The sequence below is a fragment of the Akebia trifoliata genome, chromosome 15 (assembly GCF_017979445.1).
Source record: "Akebia trifoliata isolate Shusen 1 chromosome 15, ASM1797944v1, whole genome shotgun sequence".
NCBI lineage: Eukaryota > Viridiplantae > Streptophyta > Magnoliopsida > Ranunculales > Lardizabalaceae > Akebia > Akebia trifoliata.
The window spans coordinates 21,701,851-21,722,220 of record NC_141389.1 but is presented as its reverse complement, the minus strand read 5'-3'; the positions used below and the strand labels follow the sequence as shown (position 1 = coordinate 21,722,220).

The following is a 20,370-nucleotide window of genomic DNA, read 5'->3' as shown; positions in this document are numbered from 1 at the left end:
ACATGGCCCTTGAACCTGACCCTATATATATATATATATATATATATATGGGAAATGTTCAGCACCCTAAGTTTTACCACATACTTTAACAAACGTTTTTTGTCCTACATGGGTTAGAAGTTTTGGAATGAGCTGATTTTTGGTGAGGATGATCTCTATGATTAGAAGATCATCCTCCCAAAAATCAGCCCATTCCGAAATGTTTAACCCCATGTTTTACAAGTTGAAAAATCGTGGACCGTCCATTTTTTGTAAATCATTTTTGATGGGGTTAGAAGTTTTGGAATGAGCTGATTTGTGGTGAGGATGATCTCCTCACCATAGAGATCATCCTCACCAAAAATCAGCCCATTCCGAAACTTCTAACCCATGTAGGACAAAATGCGTTTGTTAAAGTGTGTGGTAAAACTTAGGGTGCTGAACGGGACCCACATATATATATATATATATATATATATATATATATATATATATATATATATATATATATATATATAGGTCAGGTTCAAACGACAACCATTTCAACACACATATAGACAACGTGTTTTGTCTTATATGGGCAAAAATGTTTGGAATGGGTTGATTTTTTGTGAGTATGATCCTGTGGTGAGGAAATCATCCTTGCCAAAAATCAGCTCATTATGAAACTTCTAGACCGTCCAATTTTTGTAAATCAATTTTGATGGGGTTACAAGTTTTGGAATGGGATGATTTTTTGCCAGGATGATTCCCTCATCACAGAGATCATCCTCACAAAAAAATCAGCCCATTCCTAACATTTTTGCCTATATAAGACAAACACGTTGTCTATATGTGTGTTGCAGGAACCCGACCCTATATATATATATGGGGGGCGTTCAATGGCAAACTTTTTAGCAAACTTTTTGGCAAAACATTTTTCAAACATGAGTTAGAAGTTTTGGAATGGGCTGATTTTTGGTGAGGATGATCTCTACGGTGAGGAGATCATCCTCACCAAAAATCAGCTCATTCCAAAACTTCTAACACCATCAAAAATAGTCTACAAAAAAAGACGGTCCACAATTTTTCAACTGGTAAACATGGGTTAGAAGTTTTGGAATGGGCTGATTTTTGGTGAGGATGATCTACTCAGTGTAGAGATCATCCTCACCAAAAATCAGCCCATTCCAAAACCTCTAATCCATGTTTTGAAAAATGTTTTGCCAAAAGGTTTGTTAAAAAGTTGGCCCTTGAACATATATATATGGGTGGCGTTCAAGGGCCAACTTTTTAGCAAACTTTTTGGCAAAACATTTTTCAAAACATAGGTTAGAGGTTTTGGGAATGGGCTGATTTTTGGTGAGGATGATCTCTACGGTGAGTAGATGATCATCAGCAAAAATCAGCCCATTTCAAAACTTCTAACCCCATCAAAAACAGTTTATAAAAAATGGACGGTCCACGATTTTTCAACTTGTAAACATGGGTTAGAAGTTTTGGAATGGGCTGATTTTTGGTGAGGATGATCTCCTCACCGTAGAGATCATCCTCACCAAAAATCAGCCCATTCCAAAACCTCTAACCTATGTTTTGAAAAATGTTTTGCCAAAAAGTTTGCTAAAAAGTTGGCCCTTGAACGCCCCCCTATATATATGTATATATATATATATATATATATATATATATATATATATATATATAGGGTCTCGTTCAGCAACAAAACATTTTTCAAAACATGGGTTAGAGGTTTTGGAATGGACTGATTTTTGGTGATGATGATCTCTACGGTGAGGAGATCATCCTCATCAAAATCAGCCGTGGACCGTCCATTTTTTGTAAACCATTTTTGATGGGGTTAGAAATTTTGGAATGGGCTGATTTTTAGTGATGATAATCTCCTCACCGTAGAGATCATCCTCACCAAAAATCAGCCCATTCCAAAACTTCTAACCCATGTTTTGAAAAATGTTTTGCCAAAATGTTTGTTGCTGAACATTTCCCATATATATATATGGTTAGGTTTCGTAGACACATAAAGTTACAACGTTTTTGTCTTATATGATTAAAAAGGTTTAGAATGGGCTGATTTTTTGTGAAGATGATCTTTGTGATGAGGAGATCATCTTTGCAAAAAATCATTTCATTCCAAAACTTCTAACCCCATCAAAAGTGATTTACAAAAATTGGACGGTCTAAAATTTTTCAACTTGTAAACATGGGGTTAGAAGTTTTATAATGGGCTGATTTTTGGCAATGATGATTTTCTCACCATAGAGATCATCCTCACAAAAAATCAGCCCATTAATATTTTTACCTATATAAGACAAAACACGTTGTAGCTTTATGTGTATACGGATCCTAATCCATATATACATATAGGAAGTGTTTTAGAGGTGTTAGAGAAAGCCAAACATTTTTCAATATCTGGGTTTGAAGTTTCAAAGTGGGCTAATTTTTTGTAAGGATAATTTTTATGGTTAGAAGATCATTCTCACAAAAAATAAACCCATTTTAAAACTTCTAACCCTAGTTGGTGAAGATGATCTCTATGGTGAAGAATTGTGGATCGTCAATTATTTATAAGTCACTTTTATTAGGGTACTAGTTTTAGAATGGTCTGATTTTTTTTTAAAGGATAATCTCTATGACAAGGAGACCATCCTCACAAAAAATCAGCTCATTCCGAAACTTCTCACTCATATATCTAAAAATGTTTGTATTTTTTTAGGGCTTATAAACATTTCCCATATATAGCTGTGGATTCTAGTTGAAGATTCAATTTCGGATTAAGTAGGTTTGCTTCAACCCTTAACCCAAATTCAATCCAAATTAAATTTGTGTTTAGTTATTCTAACCCTTCTACATAACGATCGGGCCCAAGCTTGCCCATCAATCAGGTTGAGCTCGAGATAGACTTTAGTAAGCATTCTATTCAAGGTGATCCGACAAAGAACGTTTTTCTTTCCAACCTCTGTTAGACCCTCTCTCACCAACTATACTATAAAAATGAAAATTCGATACGACACCGTCCAAAAGAACATTTAGTTGGTCTACATTTCACATTGACCTGGTCAAACCTATTAAAAAAAAAATATGTTACAAGGTCATCAGTCAATTCAATTACCTAAAGTCCTTCAAAGTAAAGTTAGGGAGAATTTCAGGACTTCGTAGCAAAATTAATGGCGGAAAGTTCTGTTTGTCTGAGTGACTTTTCTTTGTGAGGGGAACTGTTTGGTGTGGAAACTTGAAAATTTCTTTTATATCACCGCTACTAATAAGAGTCACAAAGTATTGGGTTGTGGTTTCTGAGATATTTCTTGTCCACCACATGTCAAGAACTCATTTACTACCTCTTTACCACTATTATAATGAGAGAAGGTTGAATAGAAGTGGTTCGACACCAAATTTTGAATTGGCATAAATGCCCCCACCTTAAACCCTTAAACGAGGATAATTTTTACAAGCACAAAAATATTGTCTTTTTTACTATGTAACAATTTTCAAATTACTTCAAAATAAATAATTTATATATATAGGGGGGATTGATCATGGGACATGTAAAAACAATGATTTTTCAAAATATAAGTTAAAAGTTTCTGATTGAGCTGATTTTTTGTGAGGAAGGTCTCTTTGATGAGAAAAGATCATCTTCACAAAAAATCAGTTCAATTTAAAATTTCAAAGTCCATCAAAAGTAGTTTACGAATTATCGGTAAAAAATCGATGACCCACATTCTAAATTACTTTTGATGGGGTTAGAAGTTTTAGATTGGACTAAATTTTTTCTAGAATAATCTTTTCATCATAGAGATCATCCTCACAAAAAATCAGCTCAATTCAAAACTTCTAACCCTTATTTTGAAAAATTATTGTTTTTACATGTCCCCAGATCCATCCCCATATATATATATATATATATGTATATCTGAAAATGTTCGGCACCCTACTATTTACCCTACGCTTTGCCCAATGTGTTTTGTCCTACATATTAAAAAGTTTTGGAATGGGCTGATTTTTAGTGAGGATGATCTCTACGGTTAGAAGATCATCCTCACCAAAAATCAGCCCATTCTGAATTTTCTAACCCCATATTTATAAGTTGAAAAATTATGGACTGTCCATTTTTTGTAAATCATTTTTGATGGGGTTAGAAATTTTGAAATGGACTAATTTTTGGTGAGGATAATCTTCTCACCAAAAAATTAGCCTATTCCAAAACTTCTAACCCATGTAGGACAAAGCACATTGGGAAAAACGTAGGGTAAATAGTAAGGTGCTGAACGGGACTCATATATATATAATATATAGGGAAATGTTCGTCACCCTATGCTGTACCTTACACTTTACCCTATGTGTTTTGTCCTACATGGGTTAGAAGTTTTGGAATGGGCTGATTTTTGGTGAGGATGATCTCTACGGTTAGAAGATCCTCCTCACAAAAAATCAGCCAATTCCAAAATTTTTAGCCCCATGTTTACAAGTTGAAAAATCGTGGACCGTCCATTTTTTGTAAACCATTTTTAATGGGGTTAGAAGTTTTGGAATGGTGAGGTGATCAACCTCACCAAAAATCAGCCTATTCCAAAACTTTTAACCCATGTAGGATAAAACACGTAGGGTAAAGTGTAGGGTGCCGAACGAGACCCATATATATATACGAGGAATGTTTGGAGGCCATAGAGAAAGCCAGAAATTTTTCAATATATAGGTTAGAAGTTTCAAAGTGGGCTGATTTTTTGTAAGGACGATCTTTATGGTGAGGAGATCATCCTCCCAAAAATAAGCTCATTTTAAAACTTTTAACCTCAGTTGGTAAAGATGATTTCTATGGTGAAGAATCGTGGATCGTCAATTATTTATACATCACTTTTATTGGGGTACTAGTTTCATGATGAGCTGATTTTTTTGTGAGGATGATCTCTATGCCAAGGAGATCATCCTCACAAAAAATCAGTTCATTCTGAAACTTCTAACTCATATATCTAAAAATGTTTGTCTTTCTTTAGGGCTTATGGACACTGCCCATATATATAGCTTAGGGTTCTAGTTGGAGGTTTAGGTTCGGATTAAATAGGTTTGCTTGAACCCTTGACCTGAACTCAATCCAAATTAAATTTGGGTTGAGTTATTCTAACTCAGACTCAACTCATGTTCTACATAACGTGGCCCAAGCTTGCCCATCAATCAGGTTGAGTTCGGGACAGATTTTAGTAAGCATTCTATTGAATGTGATTTGACAAAGAGCAGAGGCGAAGCTAGTAAGGAGCTGGTGGGGGCAATTGCCCCCATAGAACTTTGAGACACCCCTATATTTTTAACTAATTACATGCCCCATTTGTCCCCACTCCCTCGTCTCCCTCCAATTTTTGCCCCCACACCCTCACCTCTCTCCAATCGTATTTTCCAGCACAGATAATTTTCCCACCATTCAAGTTCTTTAACTATACAACGAACCATAGTTTGCCCCCACTACAAGAAAATCCTAGCTCCACCCCTGATAAAGAGCACGATCTCTAGAGCTTACCGAGTTTCTTATTCGCAGGTTATTTATTCCTTGCAAACAAAAGGTTGGGAATTTTTAAATATATATATATTTTTTATTATTAATTTTTTTTCTTCTTTTGGTGGGTTGTGAATTTTCTAAATTGTAACACAAATTCCTATTAGAAGTTTCCTCAAAACTCTAATTTAAGTGGTGGTTTCAAAAATTGGAAAACTTGAGTGCTACAATATTAATTCACATTCATCATTTTTTTCTATCTCGAACGTTTTTCTTTCCAACCTCTTTTAGACCTTCTCTCATCAACTATACTATAAAAATGAAAATTCGATACAAAATTGTCCAAAAGAACATTTAGTTGGTCTACATTTCACATTGACCTGGTCAAAACTATTAAAAAAAAATATGTTACAAGGTCATCAGTCAACTCAATTACCTAAAGTCCTTCAAAGTAAAGTTAGGGAGAATTTCACTACTTTGTGCAAAATTAATGGCGGAAAGTTCTGTTTGTCTGAGTGACTTTTCTTTATGGGGGGAACTGTTTGGGGTGGAAACTTGAAAATTTCTTTTATATCACCGCTACTATTAAGAGTAACAAAGTATTTGGGTTGTGGCTTCTGAGTTGGATGTTGGAATAAATGCTTATGTAGACTTGCTTTTCTTCTCTCGTACTATGTCTTTATTTTAATTCCTCGTGATTTGTCATCAAGTTGTTGAGGTGAGTCACGGGAGCATAGTAAGTAGTAACCTAGTCAAAATGTTTGACCACACGTGTCAGTTTAGTGATGATCAAATCTAGATTAGGTGGGGACAACAAATTAATGGTCCAAGTAAGTGTAAGATTTGATAGAATTTGGGTTATTTTCCACAAAATTTTGTGCTTTGTCCTATTTCTAGATTTTTAAGTTGTATTGGTTGGTTGATTGGTCATATTATCTTTTTTGATCATATTATGTGGTTTATCATCACATCTTGAGTCTGTGCATTTCTTTGTATGTCACAACACGTGTTGAAGATGCATGTTGATGGTTACATGTCAACCTTACAATTTAGGCAAATTGTTGTTGTTGTTGTTCATTCAAGATTAGGCGTACTTTTCGTCGATGTCAGATCACCTTCTTTCGATCATATAAGGTGATGAGTGTTTGGCTAGATTTAGATTCTTGATTCTTGATTCTTGATTTTTGAAATGTGATTCGAGTTTGTTTCAGGTGTGATCCTAAGTCCCAGTGCAAGACTCACGTCACTTTATACTATTGACCACTTTGAGATTCCGAAAATCAACTATTGATTTGGAGTTTATTCCACTAGGGGTTTGGGTTAGGAGTTTTCGGTCTTCCTAGCTAATTCTAAAAATACTTAAACTCTAGAGGCCAAAATCAGTGATACAAAAAAGTCACCTAAACCATAGTTTAAAAAATTGGAATGTATCGATGGCTGCAATATTGACATAAGCCGAAACCAATATGGAACATTGTGTTATGTGCTTAAATGGTTATAAGGTTTAAATTTTATGCGCTCAAACAAGCCTAGGCCTTTTAGACCATTGGTTTAGGTTCTTAACAATTGATATCAGAGCCAATCTCATGTCTCAAGTTCGAGTCACGAAAAAGGATACCTAAGAGGATTACATGCTATTGAAAATCACTGAGAAAAGTTCTGAGAAGTGTCCAATAGTTATGGGCTACGAGAAAAAACCTTGAGAAGTACCCAAGGACTGCGGGCTACAGGAAGAAAATCCTGAGAAGTCGTGGACGTCAGTTGTGGAGTGTGATGGTTTGTTACATACTTAAGTGGTTAAGGGTTTAAATTTGATTCGTTCTAACATGTCTAGGCCTTTTGGACGATTGATTTAGGTTCTTAATTCTTGTGGAGCGATATTTTAAACCTTGATCTAAACAACCACAAGAGGGGGTATCGATTATTTAAAGATCGGACGGTTGGAATCATCTAAGAGCTCACACATCTAGTGCTATTGTCCCTAAACTTACTTGTCAAATTCGAGAGAAAAAGAAAAGAATAAATCAAAGCAATAAAAAAGAAAAAATGGGTTCGAAAGAAAGGCATATTTTCCTTTTGTCTATTTATTATCTAATCTTATCTACTCCTACTTTCGGTATATAAGCGTTGGGTATGGTGGGACCCATAACAGATATAGGAGTAGGATGCTCTTTAATAGAACTCATTCCAGATATAGGATCCTTTTGATCTATTCTTTGAGCATTACTGGACTATTTTACCCCTGAGTATAGTAACAGTTACATCTGGATCCCAACTGATTGGGTTTGATCAGACCCAAATCTGATCTATTATTGAATCTCCGACCCAGTTCGATATATAATATGTATTTTTCCATATATGTTCTGAAATATCAATAAATTTGGATCAATCCTAATCCAAACCTATTTGATTTGATAAATATATTGTTGATTGGCTCGTGGGCTATCGGATTATCAAAAGATGGTTGACCCAAATCAACATGATAAGTTATTGGACCGGGTTCTTGTCAAAAACCAAATCCTTGATCTGAATCCATAGTTCTCGGATCAAAATGGATTGGATTGGATTTCGTGCATTTATATGCAAAAGTAATGGTTAAGGGCATTTTAAGAACAAAGGTTGATACTTAAAAAGGATTTAAATTTCCTATTGATGACTAGTGTAATCAAGTAGGAGAAAAACACGTAATACATAACATAATGGGTCCACTAACCCAACTTTTTTGCATGGAATTATAGGTAAACATTCAACTTGATTGGTGATTTATGAGAAGATTCCTTAATAGATTTGATTAATTTTTTTTCTACTTACATTGACAATTTTGGGGGTCCAAGCAATGAGTGGAGAGGCCCAGGAGCTTATACTGAGAGAGACAAGGCAATGAGTGTCCGATGTGGGACGAAACTCAATACACGCCCCAGCACGTGAGTGCCAGACAACAAACCAGAAGCCATGGATCGGCAAAAAATGCAGCAAACATAATGACTTTGATCTTGCCTACTCTAGATGCTCAGTTAAATTGCACAACAAAGGCAACATTGAGAGAGAAATCTAACTCAACGTTCTTGCTAAATAACCATCACCAATGTACATATCCAACCAAATGAACGATAAACTAGAGCTTTACTGTGTTAAAGGTGCACATGTCTTTTACATCCAAATCTTGTACAATATCGGCAGATGAGCAAGCATTGTAATGGATCAGTTAGATGACCAAATCAGGGATAAATCTGGGATAACGAGATTCAGTTTCATTAGGGTCGGCTTTCGGTAGCTCAAGACACCACAAATTTCTGACGGGATAGCATTTGGTATGCATAGCTGATAGTGCCAGCTTCGTCATGTCATGTTTATGATGCTACCATCCAAGTTCCAACAACATTGCCTCCCCTTCAATCTGTTTATTTATAAACATCCAAAATCCGTGCCTGGGTTCATAAGTCTACAAAAATGCACATTTTATAAGAATAAGAACCTCTTTATGTTGCTACTAGAATTGATTAAAGAGGAAAGATAATAAAGTTAGAGGGCTATTATTGAAAAAGGGGTATAAGAGGAAAGATAGTAAATTTAGAGGTATATTATTGAAAAAGGGATTGTGTGGGAAGATAATAAAGTTAAAAGGGGATGAAAAAGAAAGATAATAAAGTGAGGTAGTGTGAACACCACTCCATTGTAGTTAACATAGGACGTTTATCCCCCACAGAACTATTGCAGAGTGGGATTTACAATTGTGTTTTATTATATAGATTTTTGTGACCTAAAAGGATAAATTTTGTATAACAAATATTTCACAATTATTTTCTACGGGTAAAAAATAGCAAATAGGCTATATATTTATCTTCATGACAAAATTTTCACACCAACCTTCATTTTCATCTCTTGCGCTTGAGTGTATTCAATTGCTCAAGTATAACCGAGACTGCGTCTTTCAGAGTTGCTCTCCTCTTTTCTCGGAAGTTCCATAGCTCTGGTATTACGAATCGTCCACTTGGGTTGTATTCATTTATCTCCATCACGGCTGTTGTTACAGCTCTGTACACCTCTTCACCAAACTCATTCTTTAGACGTTTTAACTTTTCATCCTCATCATCTATTATTTCCTGAATCAGCACCATTCTCATACAAACCACAAGATGGTAAGTGAGAGAGCGAAGAGATCACATGTATTTTTTTCTCGAGATAGAGAAATAAACATACAAATATTGGGACAAGATACACTTCAGGCAAAAAAAGAAAAAGGAAACAAGTTCAACATGAACCTTTCTGCAACACTTAGTAGTTCACATATACTAATTAGACATTATGAAATTGTTAATTATTCATATGTTCCCATTATGTGCATATGCATATAAAAGAGATGCTCCCCATATCCCACTAGCTCCACACATAATAATATCCAATGAACATGCCCAACCACCCTCATGCAAGTCGGAGTACAGATTGAAAGTGGCAAGGGAAAACTTCGGAAAAATGTAGGAAACGGGAAACAAACGATGAAACATAAAGAATAAAAAAATATATTAAAAATTAAAAAAAAAAAATGAATATATATATATATAATATATATATATATATATAATACACAAGACATTTATTTTTATTTATTCTATATTTATAATATAACATGTTCTAAAACATGATTATGCATGTTATGATAACAAAAACCAGTTTACTCATCAACATATCTTTTATTCAAAATAATACACTATAGAAAAAATGAAAAATCATAACAAGAAGTTATTATCATCAAATCCCATATCTCTACAGTTAGAATCACCAAATTCTATTATGTATCAAATACCACATTAAAAAAGAGAAAGTTTTGGTTTAAGTTAGTTTTTTGTTTGAAAAAAAAAGTCTTTTTTATTGTTTAAATTGTCAAAGGTCCAAGACGTGTTTTTTTTTTTTTTCCAAAAAAAACTGTTTTTTGTTACCATGCCCACATGCACATGGACAAAAATGAAAATGAGGTCATGAATGGTGAACTTGCAATCGTCTTCAAAGACCCTATCGACCAAGCCATGGACACCAATTCATTTATTGTTGCAGGATGGTCTTGTCGACCATCCTTTTTGAGGTCCTTGCTTCTAGTTTTTATGAAATCCTATATCTTAGCGGAGGTAGTGGCGAGGGTGATGTGGTGGTGGTGGGAATAAGATAATAATTTGTGAGGCATACCCAAGCCATGGATCCTTGGGGCTTGTTTGGATTGACTTCTCCAACTACTTGTGACTCCTGTGGGGAGCCAGAAGCACTTCGTGTGTGTTTGGATGGTTTTCTCTATAAAAAAAAAAAGTAACTACAAAATTAAGCACTTGAAGTGTTGTTATGACGAAGTACCTAAAGAAGTGCTTCTCAAATTGGCTCCCGCACGAAGTAGCAAAACACAGTCAAAATAACTGCTTTGTTCCAAGGATACCCTCCATGAAGTTAGAAAATTACATGCTACAACCAACAACCCTCTGATTCATTTCTTCCAACCCTAAATGACGAAAAACCCAGGGAAGGCAACGGTCATCTTCTCCATCAATCGAAGGCTACAATCATCTTCTCCGTCGAGTTTTCCGTTGGTCAGAGCTAAGCGTAGCATATCTTTATTAGTTTGCTTTTTCTTCTCTCTCAATTTTTTTGTTTCTTCTAGGTTTGAATTTCGATCGATTGAAAGATTGAAATTTGATCCAAAATCACCGATAAAAATCTGAAATTTGTCGATCGAAGATCGTGAATTGATGGTTGTCGTGATAGATTAGACAAAATCTGATGGAGATGCCATTTAGATTTTCCGATGAAAGATTCATCTTCGCCATCTTCATTACCACCAGCAAAGGTGCCTCAAAGATTACAGAGAAGGCTCATGGAAGGGAATAGTTCTTCCATCACCACTGTAGAAGAAATTGAAGCCAAGCTCAAAGAAGCCGATCTTCAAAGACAAGTAGAATTCATTTTGATTTTTTTCTTGTTTCATAGATTCAAGTTTTCCTTTTTCCTATTTTTGTTGAATTTATGGATTTGTATTGTGTTATTTTTTTTTTCCTCTAGGCCATGTAGTTGGTTTTACTAATCATCAGAGGAGTTTTTATTTGTTCTTCATTTATCATTCTTCATGATCTGTGTAACTTGTTCTGCAATTTTGTTGTTTCAAGAAATCAATTCTTGTTAAATGGTGCCCATTTAATTTAATGTTCTTGTTGTTTGATGTTAGTTTCAGTTTTTTTTAGTGATTAGTAAGAATTCCATCCCACCAACAACACTAGTTGATGCTACTGATTTCTCACTTGCATAAATCTGAATCATAACAATGTCACAATGTTAGTCAAGTTATGACCCATTCAATTTGTAGAGCAAACAGATTGTTGTAGGCCATTCCAATTCCAACAAGAAGAATGCATCTCAAGACCATGGTTTTGTTGTACCTGGAATCCCCCCTCCTTGTTTCTTTCTCCTTTCTATGTTGTTCTTTAAATTCCCAACAATACTTACAGGCAAAGCTATTGGAGCTCCACAATTCAATCTCTTGGTGTTATTAAAAGCACCATTTACACTTATAAAACCTGATTTTTTGGATGTGGGTCGGTGCATTAAAGAGGAATTAGACGATTTGGGTGGAAGAATTGGTGGTGGGGATGGTGGAGGTGGAGGTGGAATTGTGTAATTTGTAATTCCAGTTTTTAGGGGAGGTTCCGCCAAAATCTTGTCAAAAATAATTACAATTCGAGTTTAAAATGACAACATAGTGTTTTTAAGGGTAATAAGTCATAACACATAGTTTGGGACATAATTAGTGGAGTTATAATGATAAAAACAATAACTGAAACAAATTAGGGCATAATTAATGGAGTTATAATGCTAAAAATAGTAATTGATACTTATAAGGGCATTCTGGTCATTTTACTAGAATTCAAGATTCTTCCTAAACATAAAACTTTGTCAGAAGTACTTTTGACGACACTTCTCAGAACTGGTTCTCAAACGCATAGTACTTGTCCAGCTCCTTCAGACAGTACTTCTGACTCTTGCATCCCAAATGCCCTTACCTTCCAATCAAGGATAACTTAGATGGTTTAGAAGTGATTATAAGATCAAACAAGCGAAAAGTTCATCAACTTTGGAGTATGCCCCACCCAATAGGTGGCACAACAATTAAACAACACGGACGGGTGAGATGATGGGTCTTGTGTAGCATATGATGGTGGACAGGTGGTGCTCGTGTGGTTATGGTATATATATGCGTTGGGATCAGGTGACAGCCCTTATTTGACAATCTAAGTTGACGATCCTTTATTTTATAGGGTTAGAAGTTTTGAAATGGACTGATTTTTCGTGAGGACGATCTCTATGGTAAGGAGATCAACCTCACAAAATATCAGCCCATTCTGAAACTTTTAAACAAGTCAAAAGTTGTTTACAATCTAATGGTAAAAATTGATGGTCAATGATTCAACTTGTAAACCATTTTTGATGGGGTTGGAAGTTTCAGAATGAGTTGATTTTTATGAGGTCATCTTCGCACAAAATCAGCCCATTTCAACTTGTTAACCCTATTAAACAAAGGACTGTCAAATAAGAATTGTCACCAGATCCCGACCCTATATATATAGGGACGGGTTCAATAAGCCAATAACGTAGCCAAAGTGTTTTGTCCTATATGGGCTAAAGGTTTCAGAATTGGATGATCTCACCATAGAGATCATCCTCACAAAAAATCAGCGCATTCTGGAACTTTTATCCATATAGGAAAAAACTTTGGCTCCCAATTTTGGTTACTGAACGCTATCCATATCTATATATATAGGGTCGGGTTCAAGTGACTCATGAAGAATAACTCATGAAAGAACACAAAATCCGATGGTTGGGATTTGTAGGAATCCCAATAAACATATCTTGTTGATACTTATCCCAAGGATAAATCTTATCCATTGGATTTTGTGCTTAAATGGTTGGGACCATGTGCTTTTACCATGTGTCATTCTTCATCCGTAACTGGATCCTGAGCTATATGGCTATATATATTTGACATGGAGTAAGAAGAGTTAGAAGATTCACAACTAAGAAATGAATACCTGGTATTTCCCAGAAGCCATAATTATTTTGAAAGGATGCCAGTTTGGATCTCTAAGGTACTCATCCCACAACGAGCAAAGCTCAACAGATTTCAGATCTGCTTCTTCAGCTGTATATTTCCGTTTGCTTGCATTATAGAATGGTCTCAAATCCAGTTCTCCCATTCTCTTGATTCCAATTAAAGTAAGACCGGACATTTCTTTCAAACCCTACAGGACAAAGGAAATTAGTGTTTCCATGGACAATCTTGAGTTCACTAGTCACGTGAAGCAAGAGATAAGATTTACAATATAAACACAAGCAAACATCAAATTCGAACAGAATTATACACGGTAGTTGTATCAGAAGTACAACTGGCATAAGTAGCCAAAAGTTTACAGGTCAAACCATCAAAATTTTCAAAGAACAGGTGATTGATAGACCCCACAAGAACACTGAATATGGTGGCTCATTAAAAACCTTACTGGATCTTCTAAACACAATAGCACATTATAAAAGTGTTGCATTAGTATGGGCACAACTGTCAGAATCAGACATGGATATCGAGTGTCAGATATGACAAATCCTGAAAAATGGGATCTATTGACTAGGCAATATACTTCAAGGGGACCGTTCAAGGGACAAACATTTTGACAACGTGTTTCGTCTGATATGTGTTAGAAGTTTCGGAATGAGCTGATTTTTTGTGAGGATGATCTCACAAAAAACAGCCCAATCGGAAATTTCTAACCCCATCAAAAGTGGTTTACAAATAATTGCCGGTCCACGTATCTTCACCTTGTAAACTGGGGTTAGAAGTTTCAGAATGGGCTGATTTTTTGTGATCCTCACAAAAATGAAGCCAATTCTGAAATTTCTAACCCATAGAGGACGGAATTAAAGTAGTGTTCAAAATTTGTCCCTTGAACAGTACCCATACTTCAAATAGTGAAATTAAAGTAAGTGTTTCCTATACATTGAAATGATATTAATATGATGTGATGGGAGACTTTAAGACAAATATGATGCAAGAATAAACGAGAATAAGCATATGTAATATAATATTTGAAGCATAGAAAACACCAACTAAAAAAGTATGATAAATGAAAATTAGTATATTCCCAAAAAAGAAAGGGGGAGGGGGGGAAGGAATCCACAAGTGTCGCACCAGAATCAATGGATTATCAGAATCTGAGACCAACACTATGGTACCTCTTTAGAGAAATCCAAGAAAACATAACATGGGCAGCTTTGAAATACTTGTCCCAAAGATTTCGAGTAAGCTAAATGAATCTTGTTCCTCCATTCCATTCTGTCCAAAGACAAGTGTGAAGCCACCCCTCCCCTCCAAACAAAAAAGACGAAAAAATAAAAGCGCTGCTATTGGCACTCCAACTTTTACTTATTAAACCCCAATTAAAAATAAAGAAAATAAGTAAACGGATGAAAATAAGTAAAAGTTAGGGTGCCAATAGAAGCTCTCGTTTTTCCCCCTAGATTTCTATTTTTTCGGTTTATGATTTTATATGAGCTTACTGCTCAATTGTTTGAATGAGTGTTACAATCTTTTTTAATGTTGAGATTATAATTTGAACCAAACCTTTGTAATGTTTGAGGAGTGTGTTTTAATCTTTAATTGGGGTGTGATAAATAATTTAAGAAATTGGGGAGTAATAAATAAAGTTGGGATGTCAATAGCAGTTCTAAAAAAATGCTTACATTAATTAGCTCTTTACGAGCTTCCTGGAGCTCATCATTGCTCTTGCGCTCCTTGGCTATAAGAGATTGGTTCAAATCTTCTAGGTGTTCCAACTCTTCTTCCCACTCTTCCGGACTGCTCATTGCCCCCATCCTCTTCTGGTCTTCCCAAACCTCTTCACCTCTCATGTGCTTCATCATTTTTAATATTCCTCTTAGCTTCTTGTTTTCTAATTCCAGCGCTTGCTTGGCATCTGCTGGCTTTTCTAATTGAATTATACTTTTGAGATGATCCTCTTTTTGTCTCTGTCATTAACAAACAAGCTAAATGATATATTATTGGTTCAACATCATTTTTGATTTTTGTTGATTTTGGGAAAAAATAATTAACACACCTTTTGTTCTTCGACTAACCTCAATGCATATTCATAGGCTCTTTTTTTATCCAAGAGTTCCATTTGAAGTGCTTGGTTTTTCATGGTATTCTGAAAGAACAACAAAAAACAATGGTATCCTTTTACATCGTTATTTTTTAATAATGAAAACAGATGTGTTTACCATTGATATTTTGGCAGCTTCTAAGGACACTTAATAACAGAAAGTTATTGAGATTAAGTAATTGCACTTGAGGATTTCAAAATATATTTCCATAACTAATAATTAGAGCTTTTATTGCCACACCAACTTTTACTAATGCCACCCCAAGATGTGTGCTAATTCTTTGGTGATTTACATATGAATTGGTATGGCGTTAGCAAAAGTTGGTGTGGCAAGAGAATCTCTCCTAATAACTATGTATTATTTGTTAAAATAGCGCATGTGAATCTTAGTATATTGAACTTCAGGACTTCATAAAAACCCTTTCACAATTGGTGTCTATCAGTGAAAAATCACCGTATGCATTCTTTTTTTTTCTTTTCTTCTGAAACACCAATACATTGATAGAAAGAAGAAATAGAAACATAAAAAAGTTGTCCATAGCTTAAATAATCCAATTTAAACAGAATAATTAGATCTTTGATTAGAACCTATACCACTTATTAAAACTTTCAGTTAGGAAATACAACTCCATATTATAGCTTCTATTGCCACACCAACTTTTGCTAATGCCACCCAAGATGTGTACTAATTCTTGGGTGATTTACATATGAATGGGGTGGTGTTAGCAAAAGTTGGTGTGGCAATAGAATCTCTAATAATTATGTATCATGTATAAAAATAATTCGTGAAGATTTAGTGATTAAACTTAGTAGTTCATACAATAATGTCCTGCATCGCAACATGGTCCATCAATGAGAAGTCGTCAGCAAATGTAAGTTTTTGTTACTTTGAAGCATTAATATTTAGACAAACTTCAGACGCAAAAACATGTACAGATGTCCCTTAATGGCTTATATAATTCATTTCGAACAGAAATACAGTTGACATTTTTTTATCCAATATAAATCTAAAAAAAGACAAATCAAACTTCAAGAAAAAAAAGAATTACCATTCTCTTTTCAATAATAAGTTTCTTTCTCTCGAGGTTGTTTTGGGCCGCACGCTTCTCCAATTCTTTAGCTTGCTGCCTGACTTCTTGCCGTTGTGATTCCAGGTGTGATTCCAGGTCCAACTTCAACTTTTCAATCTCTTGGGGAAACCTAAGAGAATGATCATGTAGAATGCGCTGCATCCTCCTTAATTCTAAGGAAATTAACAAGTATAAATATAAAACTTTTATCAATCCACAAGTGTACAAGTGCAATGGGTAGATGACATCTATATGCAGTTCAAGTTTACAATATCTTTACTATTATAATGAGAGAAGACGGAGTAGAAGTGGTTCGACACCAAAATTTTGATCTCACAAATGCCCCCACCTTTGCATTTTAACTTAATATAATCAGGTTCATTTTGGTCCAAAACCAAGAAATTGCAATCCCGTGACCCTATAATGGCAGTTTTCTACAAACTCTTGCATAGAATAGTGAAAAAATTTACCTAGCAATCCATTATGGACCATAGAGACACAAATAGAAATTTACGACTGTACAAACCAGATATATTTTCACAAAAAGAAAAAAAAATTAAACCATTTACGATTGATTCGTCTTCAAATTAAATGCGTCATAACATCTTGTACCATATTGATGAGGCCACATAGATTCTAGAAAAGATTTCATAAAACTTCTTTCATTCATACAATATGTAAGAATTATAAAGAATATCACATTGGGGTCATTTTATTTTTTTACTTATTTTTATGGGTATGGAAAAATATTAGTACATTATTAAAACCTTTGAATAACATTGCAACGGAAGCATGTAGTTGGTCTTATTACTGTTGGGAACTTAATTTTCTAACACCAATTAAGAAGCCCAAGAAAGAAGTAACTCATTCATCAACATTTACAAAATATGTAACAGAACTAGTTAGCATCTCAACACAAAAAAGTAACCATTATTTCCAAACTATGCCATACCTTCAGTGTAATCTTGATGTAACTTATCTTTCTCCTCAATCATCTTTCTAAGAGATGCAGAAAGCTCGTCACACTTGCATTCCATTTCTTCCAACCTATGATTTTTTACATCGATTTCCCTTGCTAAACTTCTTATAAGATTTCCCATTCTTTGGAATTCCTCATGCATATGGTCATCCATTTTGATAACGAAACTCCAGAAAACTATTGAACAATAAATATCAACTAGAAAATACAAGTACCTGAAAAATTGGCCAAATGTGAGAACTGTATGATTTGATAAAAAAGGTATAATTTCAAGTGAGAAATAATTTAATGAGTAAATCCAAAGTAAAGGTTCTAATAAGTAAAAAAATATTTGAGGTAGTAAGTTACCTCCTATATAAACATCCTTGAAACCTCAAATATGGGAGTTCATGAATGGGTTATCGATTTAATAAAAAGAAAAAAACAGCAATTTTTTTAATTTTTTTAACCAAGTACTCGATAGTCCATATCAGACATTTTCCATACCGATATCCCGTTCTTTGAGATAAGCAACCTAGTATATTTCTTAATATCATGGCCTGAAACGACCAGATCTAAGCGCTAGCAGTTATAGATGAATAATTGCATCAGTTTTAAATCTCTAGAAAGGATTAAAATGATTTAATATAAAACTATTTCAAGCCTTTCAAATATTATTGGAGGGAATAAGACATTACAAAATTACGGATTCCGAAATAGACTTAAACTAGAGATGGGTTTGGTCATGGACCACAAAGACTGATAACCCCAGTTAGAATGAAAGTGGGGGTTGAAGGATCTTAAAGAATCAGAGGAAGATCAAAGATCACATGGAACCATAATAACCAAGTTGGTATTGGGCAACTATTCGACGTGAGTCGGTTCGATTTAACTCGGATAAATCAACAAAACTTTCAGGAAAAAAAATTGGGAAAATTTCAGGGGAAATCATCAGCTTCAACCTTCCTAAAAATCCTATCTTTTTCTAGAGATTTGAAGGTGATGAGGGGAAATCAATTCGATGATTTGGCGAAATAATCGACTAGTCCCCTATAAAGAGATTTTTTTCCAAATTATCAGAAAAATGGAAGAAAAGAAAATGAGACAAAACCCTAAAAACCCATTTTGAAGAAACCATTGCTAACCCATGGAAATATGTTCCCAAATTCACATTTTGATGAAAAAGATTACTCATTCTGATCTAAGAATCCTTTCTCTCGCAAAACAAGCCAAAAAAAAAAAGAAAACAAACATGCAAACTATAAATTAAAAACCTAACAAAACAATAAAAACAGAAAAAAAAAAAAAAAAAAAATCTAAAATCGCGGAAGAAGATAAAGATTCACAATGTCATAAACAGAACAGAACTGAAAAATGAGTTCAAAAATTAAACGAAAATAATAAAATGTTAAAATTTTCCGAACCTGTGTTGAGTCAGTTCAGATGACACTTCAGTGTTTGGAGTGAGAAACTCTCAGATTCTGTGATACGTCTGCTTGTATGTTTGCAAAGCTATCTTTGTCACGTGCAATGGCCCACAAATATTCCCTGATTGAATAATTTGGACCATCAGATTAACTAAGGATTTGAATTCTCAAATTGGAATATTCCAACCACTGATAACTGATTTTCCAAGATTTCATGTACATTAGGGATGACAATGGGCCGGGCCTTGAGCCAATCCGGACTGACTCATAATGGACCTGGATTGGATTTGGCTCATTAGGTCCATCTCAATTAGTTATATAAAAAATATTTTCTATGTCTATACCCAATATATAAAAAGTAGTAGCTAATAGATAAAATTTGGTTTGATTAAAATCCTTTTCCGTCCTATCGACCTGCTTATAGTATTAATAGTAAAAAAAAAAGAAAAAATTTAATTATAGTCAATTGGATTAATTACATTACTCGCAGCATATCCATCAATGTGGCTTACACATGTTCTACAAAGTTTGTTTTGAATAAGATTGCAACGCAAATCGTTATACGTGGTGGCACATAATGTTTCAGTTGGAGAGAAAGAAAGAGCAAGATCACAAATCTCTTTGGTAATCTATCATCTCTCTTATGGTGTTGAAGAAACTTCTCAATAAAGAGCAAATAACATCTCTATACAAGAGCAAAAACCTATTCAAACATTTGCAAGCTCCCCGTAGAAGGAAAAGTCGTTAAGAAGCTCTATCTAAGCGCAGTGTTGGGGATCTAAGTTGAAGACGAAATTTTTTTGAGAGGAAAATCAAGGGTTTCATGGCTAGAGGTTGAAATTTTTTGTCCCTCATTCTTTTTACAAGGCATTAACATACCTTTTGTTGTTGATTTGTACAGTCCAGATGCTCTTTTTTCAAGTTATCAAGTAATACACTCAAAATTTATACTTATTTTTTCATGGGTTTTGTAACTTATTTAGATTAATTTTAATGGTTTTGTTTAGGTTGCAAGTTTTGGAGGTACAAACATGGATCTTACTGGATGGGAAGGCACAGGTGAATCACATTTATAGGTTCTCGTAAATGCTTCAGTTATTAAATTTATGACTTCCCTTAAGTATTGGTTTCAACAATTTTATTGTATAATTTGATTTCAGAATTTAGAAAGTTAAAAAAAAAAAAAAAAAAAGTTATTCAAACCCACTTGTGACACAGTTGTTGCTCAAGCAATATCATTGCTTGGTGCATAGAAAAAGGTCATGGTTTAATT

The 20,370-nt window shown here is 34.5% G+C and overlaps 1 protein-coding gene across 4 annotated transcripts; it reads right to left on the bottom strand.

The window, feature by feature from the left end:
* Positions 1-8,508: 8,508 nt before the first annotated feature.
* Positions 8,509-19,236, bottom strand: LOC147384595 (factor of DNA methylation 1-like). Of its 4 annotated transcripts, none has more exons than XM_086425391.1 (8): positions 19,095-19,236; positions 17,665-17,906; positions 16,692-16,885; positions 15,598-15,687; positions 15,224-15,508; positions 13,525-13,734; positions 9,329-9,564; positions 8,509-8,903 (listed from the first exon to the last, which is right to left on the bottom strand). In XM_086425391.1, exons 2-7 carry the CDS (start codon positions 17,843-17,845, stop codon positions 9,337-9,339), a joined length of 1,188 nt encoding a protein of 395 aa, XP_086281517.1. In that variant the 5' UTR covers positions 17,846-17,906; positions 19,095-19,236; the 3' UTR covers positions 8,509-8,903; positions 9,329-9,336. The 4 variants fall into 4 exon arrangements, with proteins under 4 accessions (XP_086281517.1, XP_086281519.1, XP_086281518.1 ...); XM_086425393.1 differs by having other exon boundaries at positions 8,509-8,858; XM_086425392.1 differs by lacking the exon at positions 19,095-19,236 and adding an exon at positions 18,040-18,959.
* Positions 19,237-20,370: the final 1,134 nt, after the last annotated feature.